The sequence below is a fragment of the Notolepis coatsorum genome, assembly GCF_963971535.1.
Source record: "Notolepis coatsorum genome assembly, contig: SCAFFOLD_2701, whole genome shotgun sequence".
NCBI lineage: Eukaryota > Metazoa > Chordata > Actinopteri > Aulopiformes > Paralepididae > Notolepis > Notolepis coatsorum.
In genome coordinates, this window is record NW_028173362.1 from 9,611 (window position 1) to 20,542 (window position 10,932).

The window sequence follows — 10,932 nt, forward strand, 5'->3', positions numbered from 1 at the left end:
TACTCATAGTATATATTCAGATACTGTGTACTTTTACTCATAGTATATATTCAGAGATACCGTTTACTTTTACTCATAGTATATATTCAGATACCGTGTACTTTTACTCATAGTATATATTCAGATACCGTGTACTTTTACTCATAGTATATATTCAGATACCGTGTACTTTTACTCATAGTATATATTCAGATACCGTGTACTTTTACTCATAGTATATATTCAGATATACCGTGTACTTTTACTCATAGTATATATTCAGATACCGTGTACTTTTACTCATAGTATATATTCAGATACCGTGTACTTTTACTCATAGTATATATTCGGATACCGTGTACTTTTACTCATAGTATATATTCAGATACCGTGTACTTTTACTCATAGTACATATTCAGATACTGTTTACTTTTACTCATAGTATATATTCAGATACTGTTTACTTTTACTCATAGTATTCAGATTCAAAAAAATGTATTGCCTATATTTATTGTAACGTATAATATAACCAATAGCGCACACAGACTCTCATCTGCACCTTTGTTTATTGTAGTTAATGATATTGTTTCCACTGTTTATTTCTTCTCATATTTTATATTCAGATAACATTTTATTACCTATCTCCACGTGCACAGTCACTCATCTCCACGTGCACAGATTTCTCACACGCATACGCATGATCAGCTCATCCACACACACACACGCACACACACACACACACACACACACACACACACACACACACACACGCGCGCACACACACTCACCCACACTCTGACATGGCGTGATGTTCCTCAGCGCAGTGGGCATCCTCGGCCTCCTCATGGATGCCCATTGGCTGCTGCTGTGTGCCGTCGGGCTGTGGTGGTGGGCGGGTCTGTCCGCAAGCCTCCAGGCTGCAGGGCCCCGCCCCCGGCCCAGGCCCCGCCCCCGAGCTGCTGGTCTGAGGGATGGTGTAGACCTTGGAGGAGTCGGCGGAGGTGCAGTAGCGGGCGCCGCGCGCCAGGGGGCTGCCCGAGTGGTGGGACCCGCTGGGCCGAGCGGCGAGAGCAGAACATGTGTGACCCGAGAGTGATGATGACCCAAATCATAAACAATGACATGATGCATTATGGGAAAACTCAAATGATCAAAATTAAAAAGATGCTGTAAGTGGTGTTTTCCTTTGGTTAAAACAAGTGGTCTATACGTGTTAAAATAATATCTCTACATTCCGACAGCCATTACAGACATAGAGGGTCTGGTCAGTAACATGGGTCTCCCGGTCCCTCTGCTCTGCAGTAAACAGAACAAGACTGATATATAGTGTCTGGTCAGTAACATGGGTCTCCCAGTCCCTCCTGCTCTGCAGTAAACAGTCATCACTGATATAGAGTGTCTGGTCAGTAACATGGGTCTCCCAGTCCCTCCGCTCTGCAGTAAACAGTCATCACTGATATAGAGTGTCTGGTCAGTAACATGGGTCTCCCAGTCCCTCCTGCTCTGCAGTAAACAGCCATCACTGATATAGAGTGTCTGGTCAGTAACATGGGTCTCCCAGTCCCTCCTGCTCTGCAGTAAACAGTCATCACTGATACAGAGTGTCTGGTCAGTAACATGGGTCTCCCAGTCCCTCCTGCTCTGCAGTAAACAGTCATCACTGATATAGAGTGTCTGGTCAGTAACATGGGTCTCCCAGTCCCTCCTGCTCTGCAGTAAACAGCCATCACTGATATAGAGTGTCTGGTCAGTAACATGGGTCTCCCAGTCCCTCCACTCTGCAGTAAACAGCCATCACTGATATAGAGTGTCTGGTCAGTAACATGGGTCTCCCAGTCCCTCCACTCTGCAGTAAACAGCCATCACTGATATAGAGTGTCTGGTCAGTAACATGGGTCTCCCAGTCCCTCCACTCTGCAGTAAACAGCCATCACTGATATAGTGTCTGGTCAGTAACATGGGTCTCCCAGTCCCCCCACTCTGCAGTAAACAGCCATCACTGATATACAGTGTCTGGTCAGTAACATGGGTCTGACAGTCCCTCCTGCTCTGCAGTAAACAGCCATCACTGATATAGAGTGTCTGGTCAGTAACATGGGTCTCCCAGTCCCTCCTGCTCTGCAGTAAACAGTCATCACTGATATAGAGTGTCTGGTCAGTAACATGGGTCTCCCAGTCCCTCCTGCTCTGCAGTAAACAGTCATCACTGATATAGAGTGTCTGGTCAGTAACATGGGTCTCCCAGTCCCTCCTGCTCTGCAGTAAACAGCCATCACTGATATAGAGTGTATGGTCAGTAACATGAGTCTCCCAGTCCCTCCTGCTCTGCAGTAAACAGCCATCACTGATATAGAGTGTCTGGTCAGTAACATGGGTCTCCCAGTCCCTCCACTCTGCAGTAAACAGCCATCACTGATATAGAGTGTCTGGTCAGTAACATGGGTCTCCCAGTCCCTCCTGCTCTGCAGTAAACAGCCATCACTGATATAGAGTGTCTGGTCAGTAACATGGGTCTGACAGTCCCTCCTGCTCTGCAGTAAACAGCCATCACTGATATAGAGTGTCTGGTCAGTAACATGGGTCTGACAGTCCCTCCTGCTCTGCAGTAAACAGTCATCACTGATATAGAGTGTCTGGTCAGTAACATGGGTCTCCCAGTCCCTCCTGCTCTGCAGTAAACAGCCATCACTGATATAGAGTGTCTGGTCAGTAACATGGGTCTCCCAGTCCCTCCTGCTCTGCAGTAAACAGCCATCACTGATATAGAGTGTCTGGTCAGTAACATGGGTCTCCCAGTCCCTCCTGCTCTGCAGTAAACAGTCGTCACTGATATAGAGTGTCTGGTCAGTAACATGGATCTCCCAGTCCCTCCACTCTGCAGTAAACAGCCATCACTGATATAGAGTGTCTGGTCAGTAACATGGGTCTCCCAGTCCCTCCTCTCTGCAGTAAACAGCCATCACTGGTATAGAGTGTCTGGTCAGTAACATGGGTCTCTCAGTCCCTCCGCTCTGCAGTAAACAGTCATCACTGATATAGAGTGTCTGGTCAGGAACATGGGTCTCTCAGTCCCTCCGCTCTGCAGTAAACGGTCATCACTGATATAGAGTGTCTGGTCAGTAACATGGGTCTCCCAGTCCCTCCACTCTGCAGTAAACAGCCATCACTGATATAGAGTGTCTGGTCAGTAACATGGGTCTCCCAGTCCCTCCACTCTGCAGTAAACAGCCATCACTGATATAGAGTGTCTGGTCAGTAACATGGGTCTCCCAGTCCCTCCTGCTCTGCAGTAAACAGCCATCACTGATATAGTGGAGGGACTGGGAGACCCATGTTACTGACCAGACACTCTATATCAGTGATAGCCGTCAGAATGTAGAGCTACTTAACACATTATTTTAACAAATAAAATAACACTTACAGCATCTTCAAAGAGTGGCATGTGAAAGTAGCTTTGAGATAATGTTACACATTATCAAAAAGCAAAAAGGAAAAAAAATTCAAAAGTAACTTTTATTTTTGTCTTTGAAAAACACGCAAAAACAAATGACAACAAAAGCCGAGCAGTGAAGAAGGTCCGGGCGGGCAGAAAGACGAACAACAGGTCCGGGCAGGCAGAAAGACGAACAACAGGTCCGGGCGGGCAGAAAGACGAACAACAGGTCCGGGCGGGCAGAAAGACGAACAGGTCTGGTGGGCAGAAAGACGAACAGGTCTGGTGAGCAGAAATAGGAAAAGGTCCGGGCGGGCAGAAAGATGAACAACAGGTCCAGTGGGCAGAAAGATGAACAACAGGCCCGGCGGGCAGAAAGACAAACAGGTCCAGTGGGCAGAAAGACGAACAACAGGTCCGGGCGGGCAGAAAGACAAACAGGTCCAGTGGGCAGAAAGACGAACAACAGGTCCGGGCGGGCAGAAAGACGAACAACAGGTCCAGTAGGGCAGAAAGACAAACAGGTCCAGTAGGGCAGAAAGACGAACAACAGGTCCGGGCGGGCAGAAAGACGAACAGGTCCAGTAGGGCAGAAAGACGAACAACAGGTCCAGTAGGGCAGAAAGACGAACAGGTCTGGTGGGCAGAAATAGGAAAAGGTCCGGGCGGGCAGAAAGATGAACAACAGGTCCGGCGGGCAGAAAGACGAACAACAGGTCCGGCGGGCAGAAAGACGAACAACAGGTCCAGTAGAGCAGAAAGACGAACAACAGGTCCGGCGGGCAGAAAGACGAACAACAGGTCCGGGCGGGCAGAAAGACGAACAACAGGTCCAGCGGGCAGAAAGACGAACAACAGGTCCGGCGGGCAGAAAGACGAACAACAGGTCCGGGCGGGCAGAAAGACGAACAACAGGTCCAGCGGGCAGAAAGACGAACAGGTCCAGTAGGGCAGAAAGACGAACAACAGGTCCAGTAGGGCAGAAAGACGAACAACAGGTCCGGGCGGGCAGAAAGACGAACAACAGGTCCAGTAGGGCAGAAAGACGAACAGGTCCAGTAGGGCAGAAAGACGAACAGGTCCAGTAGGGCAGAAAGACGAACAACAGGTCCAGTGAGTGGGCAGAAAGACGAACAGGTCCGGGCGGGCAGAAAGACGAACAACAGGTCCAGTAGGGCAGAAAGACGAACAGGTCCAGCGGGCAGAAAGACGAACAGGTCCAGTAGGGCAGAAAGACGAACAACAGGTCCAGTGAGTGGGCAGAAAGACGAACAGGTCCAGTAGGGCAGAAAGACGAACAACAGGTCCGGGCGGGCAGAAAGACGAACAACAGGTCCAGTAGGGCAGAAAGACGAACAGGTCCAGTAGGGCAGAAAGACGAACAACAGGTCCAGTAGGGCAGAAAGACGAACAGGTCCAGTAGGGCAGAAAGACGAACAGGTCCAGTGAGTGGGCAGAAAGACGAACAACAGGTCCAGTAGGGCAGAAAGACGAACAGGTCCAGTGAGTGGGCAGAAAGACGAACAACAGGTCCAGTGAGTGGGCAGAAAGACGAACAGGTCCAGTAGGGCAGAAAGACGAACAACAGGTCCAGTGAGTGGGCAGAAAGACGAACAGGTCCAGTAGGGCAGAAAGACGAACAACAGGTCCAGTGAGTGGGCAGAAAGACGAACAACAGGTCCAGTAGGGCAGAAAGACGAACAACAGGTCCGGTGGCAGAAAGACGTGAGAACGAGATCCGGGGGAATCACCAGCTTCCAACATAAAAGTACAATTCTAAGCTGGATAACTTCGGCAAAACCCAACCCCCCCCCCCCCCCCGAAAACCCTCTCATACATCAAGGTCCGAGGTTTAGCTCGAGGGACCATCTGGGCCGCGGCTTAGAACCGACCCCCCCCCCCCCCCCGCGCCGTTCCACTGTCTGTCCCGTTAGCGTCGGAGTGTCAGAGTCCATTACGTCACGACGGGGACGACGAGGAGGAGTGGAGAGGACCACAGGGCGAGGAGGCGGAAGGTCAGTTCACTTTCATCAAATCAGCGGTGTGGGCTTTTTCTCTTTTCCCCCAAAACCCCAAAGACTGAACAGCAACAACGAAGCAGAGGTTCTAATCCGACCGATTGAAGAAGGTCACCGGGGAACTCACTCACTGTCCCAAATCAACCCCCTGTCAGGGGCGTTTTTTAAGGGATTGGAAGAACAACTCACAACGTGCTGCTGATGATGATGAAGCGGCAGCGGCGCTCACGTGACGTAGACGCGGACTGGTTTTTGGTTCTGATTTGTGATTTTAATTCTGTATTGTACTGTTCATTTTATTACATCTTGTAGAAAAGCCTCGATGGACTGGTGTTGAAAACGTGCAATCGTGCTATAAATACGCACAACAACACATCTGGTCTGTCCACTGTGTGACTGGTCCAATGTAGCTGTGGTGTCCATTTCATATTAAATTTTTTTTAAAGTTTTCATTCATTCATTCATTCATGACGTAACAATGGCTGCCGGCCAGTGAGAGCACAGTCCTACGCAGAGCCCACCTTTGCTCCTGGAGGCGTCTAGTTTTTTACCAACGGATTTCCAGTTCCGCGTTCGCGTTCTGCGATCTGATTGGCCACTGACGTTTCTCGTGCAATCTGATTGGCCACTGACGTTTCTGGTCATGTGACATGTGCGCCCAATCGCGTGACGCGCCCATTTGCGCCTCGAACAGCCTGCAAACTACCTAACGCCTAGTTTATCACTGGTTAAGCTTAGGCGGCGACTCTTTTGAAGTTGGTTAAGGTTAGAGTTTGGAATCAGGGCTGGCGTTCTATCGCCCTGCTCTAAGACAAACTCTAACCTTAACCAACTTCGAAAGAGTGCCTAAGCTTAACCGGTGATAGAAACAGGCGTCACACGATTGGCGCGACCAGAAACGTCGGTGGCCAATCAGAGCGCAGAACGCGAACGCGGAACTGGAAATCCGTTGGTAAAAGTAATCAGGCCTCCTGGAGGTCACAGCCTGCTAAAAACCTCTCAAGCCCAACAAGAGGGCAAACATTTGTACCAAATCCGAACCTCCGCGACAAAAATGTTGTCGGAAATGCGGCTATAACTTTGAATCGTGTGTATACAGAGTATCACCAATAACCCAAAATTGAGCTTGTTTGAACATTCATGAGTTATGAAAAGTAAACAGTCTATAGTTTCATGTCCGAGGAAACTATCTTTTTTACAGCTGCGTTCATCATCGTTTCCATGGACACAGCGAATAAACAAGGCTGCACAGACGCTGTGAAATTGAATGATATAACCTTTTTCAACAGATTTTCGGTCCTTATTTATAGAAAACATAAATATTTATTTATTCAATATGTTAAGGGAAAATAATATTAATTATTATAGCAAGCGCCGGTTAGTTTACATCCTGCTGTTTTCACAAGAGATGTTTGACAGTGGGACGTCAACCAACTCTCTGTGTAGGAGAATGCATTGAAAGAAAGCCATAAGAGTTCTAGAATTCCACGACACAGTTCAGAGACGGGACATTCCAGCAAGAAAATGGTTAGTTGCAGTTTCAATTAACATTTGGAAAGTGAGACAAGGTAAGACTCTCCTTGCTCCTCCTCTCTGAATGACATCCTTGAGCAGACGCACCCGTCTCACACCTGTCTCACACCTGTCTCGCACCTGTCTCACACAGCATGGCAACGGGGTGAACAGATCGAGGCAATATGAACCCATTATCATATCAACAACAAAAAAATATTCTACTTCAAACACAGTGACTCTTTGCTCCGCTGTGACGGATGTCCTGGAATAGATACTGAGTGGGTTAGTCACCTGGAAAATGGTCCAATGACCTGTAAGGATGGGACGTTGTGAAATACTGCATAGAATATACATCAGGGCAGAGTCGCAACAAGGGGGTGGACTGGGGGCTGTGCCCCCCCCCCCCCCCGACCGCAACTTATAAACATAATTTAAATAAAATAGCAAACAATCGTTCCAAATAAGTTATTTGTTTAAGTACAGTGTATAAGGTATAGGGCTGACCTCGACTAGTCGAATAGTCGAATAATCGATCGAAAGGAGCCGCAGTCCACTGCCAACCTCTTAGTCGAATAAAAAAAAACAAGGATAATAATAATAATTATTATAATTTTTTTCTTTTATCGTTCTTTCCAAAAGCAAAAGAGGCCTAGAAGCGCGGCTAACGCTAATGGCGCGCATACCGGCGAGGATAACTGCCTACGAAAACAGGCACAGAGGCACTGAAAGAGGATTTTCACCCGTCTAATGAACACACTAGACTAGACAAATATCAAGATGTATCCATCAGTGGACCAATTGCATGCTTTTGCAGAGGACAAGAAGCCTTCAGTCGACTCCTTCAGACATTAAGCACCCCCCACAGCCCAAATGGAATGATAAAAAAAATATATATATACAGTATATATATTTTTTTTCTTTTTTTGGCATTCAGGGGGGTAGTCGACTACCAGTCAACTATCGGCAAATTTTGGCCAATCAAAGTCGACTATACAAACCCTTAGTCTCGGTGACAGCCCTAATAAGGGCATAAGCTGGCCTCTTATGAAAAGATAATGATGATGAAACGCTTCACATCTGCAACGCCGTGTGTCCTGTCCATGGCCCCTCGCTCTGTCAAGGTTAGGGTTAACCTGCCAGACAGGTTACAGGCCTCCCGACGCCTCATGAATAGCTCAACGATGTGAACATTAAGGGGCGAACGACGTAATCCCACATATTGGAAGAACAGATACCCATTCTACTTCAAAAGAGCCGGACTGCTCAGTGGCTGCAGGGCTAAGCCCCGGCGCTGACAGGCCCACCTCCCTCCCAGCTGGACCCCCCCCAGGCTGGGGGGGCTGGTGTGATGTAGCCCCCCCCACTGCTATAGGTACCTCCAGGCTCACTGCAAAACACACCGACCTCAGCGAGACCTTTTAATCTGGTCTTCAGAATAATGTGCGGCTATTTCAAAAGATGTTATAAGTCAAGTAACGTTGCTGGTTTTTTAAAGAAAGTCCACTCGTTCCACGATAACCTAAAACGTGCTTAATGTAATTGACTTAATAAGGTAGTAAATCCGTAAGTCCCTCAAACCTCCGGGCAAAAGAGCCCTGCTTGGTATTTCACTGTGTTTACATTTTTGGTTTTGATTGGATGTGTGGGCTGCTGCAGTCGAGTGGGGAGGGGTCGGTATTTTCTGACCACACCTCAGGCTCTGCCCAGAGGGGTCTGGAGAGATGCCCAGTATAATAAGTGACTAAACTCAAACCCAAAAAAATAACTCATGCCCATAAAACGCTCAAATTTTTTCTCGCTCGCGCTTCGCGCACCCTCTATGAAAGGTGTCCCTTCTTTCTATTTGTGAAACCTAGACGTCACTCGGTGCGGGGTTTAAACCAGTCGTGTGGACAAAGTTTTTTTTCTTTTTAATAATTACAAAAAATAAACGGTGTCAAAAATACCCGTGATCGTGTGGACTGGGCCTAACACTGTCGCCTCACAGCTAGAAGGTCATGGGTTCGATTCCCGCTTGGGGACCAGGTTGCAGTGTCGCCAGGTACCCAGGTGGGGTATCTCCCGGGCCTTTCTGTGTGGAGTTTGCATGTTCTCCCCCTCTGTGCTCGCAAGGGTTTCCCTGCCCGATAAGAGAAACCCAATGGAAAAACATGCACAACAACAGATCGCTAACGCTGTCGCGTCCCTGACGAAGACGGACAGGAGCACTTGGATTGGTCCCCGGGCGTGGCCCCCACGCCGCAGCCCTTGTCTGCTCCCGGCTTCCCTTGGGGGGGGAAGGACGACGGGATGGGAGGTGCAGAGAACATTTCGTCAGCGACTCAGTAAACTACTGTAAATACACTTTAAAGTACTGTAAAGACAGTGTAAAGTACTGTAAATACACTTTAAAGTACTGTAAAGACGGTGTAAAGTACAGTAAATACACTTTAAAGTACTGTAAATACAGTGTAAAGTACTGTAAATACACTTTAAAGTACTGTAAAGACAGTGTAAAGTACTGTAAATACACTTTAAAGTACTGTAAATACAGTGTAAAGTACTGTAAATACACTTTAAAGTACTGTAAAGACAGTGTAAAGTACTGTAAATACACTTTAAAGTACTGTAAATACAGTGTAAAGTACTGTAAATACACTTTAAAGTACTGTAAAGACAGTGTAAAGTACTGTAAATACACTTTAAAGTACTGTAAAGACAGTGTAAAGTACTGTAAATACACTTTAAAGTACTGTAAAGACAGTGTAAAGTACTGTAAATACACTTTAAAGTACTGTAAATACAGTGTAAAGTACTGTAAAGATGGTGTAAAGTACTATAAAGACGGTGTAAAGTACTATACAGACAGTGTAAAGTACAGTAAATACACTGTAAAGTACTATACAGACGGTGTAAAGTACTGTAAATACACTGTAACGTACTGTAAAGACGGTGTAAAGTACTATACAGACGGTGTAAAGTACCGTAAATACAGTGTAAAGTACTGTAAAGACGGTGTAAAGTACTGTAAAGACGGTGTAAAGTACTGTAAAGACACAGTAAAGTACTGTAAAGACACAGTAAAGTACTGTAAATACACTGTAAAGTACTGTAAAGACACAGTAAAGTACTGTAAAGACGGTGTAAAGTACTGTAAAGACGGTGTAAAGTACTATACAGACAGTGTAAAGTACAGTAAATAGACTGTAACGTACTGTAAAGACGGCGCTCATCGTACCTGGAGTGGGAGGAGACTTCACTCAGGTCTCCGACGCTGCCCTCGGTCCCGTGACCCACCAAGATGGCGGAGGCGTAGCCCTGCGGGAGGTACAGCTTCCCGTGCTCCTCCTCCGACCCCCCGTCCTCGGCCCACTGGTGCCCCCCCTGGTCGCCGGCGCGGCCCTGCAGCAGCATGCGGGCCCCGGGGGGCCCCACGCAGGGGTTGGTGTCGATGCCGCTGTCCGTGGAGGCCCCCTTGACGTAGGTGAGGCCCCCCGTCTCGGGTCCATCATCAGGTCCCCGGAGCCATAGTGCTTGTTGTCGTCACTGTTGTTGCTGGAGGCGTTGCTGGACAGAGTGTTGCTGCTGGAGTGGCTGGAGGTCTTATCACCCGTCTGCTGGGGGGGGGGAGGGGGGGGGGGGGGGAGGGGGGGGAGAGAGGGGGGAGGCAGAGAGAGAGGGAGGGGGGGAGAGAGGGGGGATGGGGGGGAGAAGGAGGGAGAGAGGGAGAGGAGAGAGAGAGAGGGAGGGGGGGGGGGATAGAGAGGGAGGGGGAGAGGGAGGGGGGGCAGAGAGAGAGAGGGAGGGAGGGGGGAGAGAGGGAGGGGGGGAGAGAGAGAGAGGGAGGGGGAGAGAGAGAGAGATGGAGAGAGGGAGGGGGGAGAGAGGGAGGGGGGGAGAGAGAGAGGGAGGCAGAGAGAGAGGAGAGAGATAGAGAGATTGAGAGAGAGGGAGAGAGAGGGGGTTAGAGAGAAAGATAGAGAGATAGATAGGGGGAGGGTGGTAGAG

The 10,932-nt window shown here is 48.3% G+C and overlaps 1 protein-coding gene across 1 annotated transcript; it reads right to left on the reverse strand.

Annotated features, from left to right (window-relative positions):
• Positions 1–767: 767 nt before the first annotated feature.
• On the reverse strand, positions 768–10,422 carry LOC311247802 (signal-induced proliferation-associated 1-like protein 2; the record flags this gene model as incomplete). Its single annotated transcript, XM_084338799.1, has 2 exons — positions 768–1,031; positions 10,163–10,422. Coding segments are annotated over 2 exons (524 nt in total), but the record flags the coding sequence as incomplete, so codon positions are not given.
• Positions 10,423–10,932: the final 510 nt, after the last annotated feature.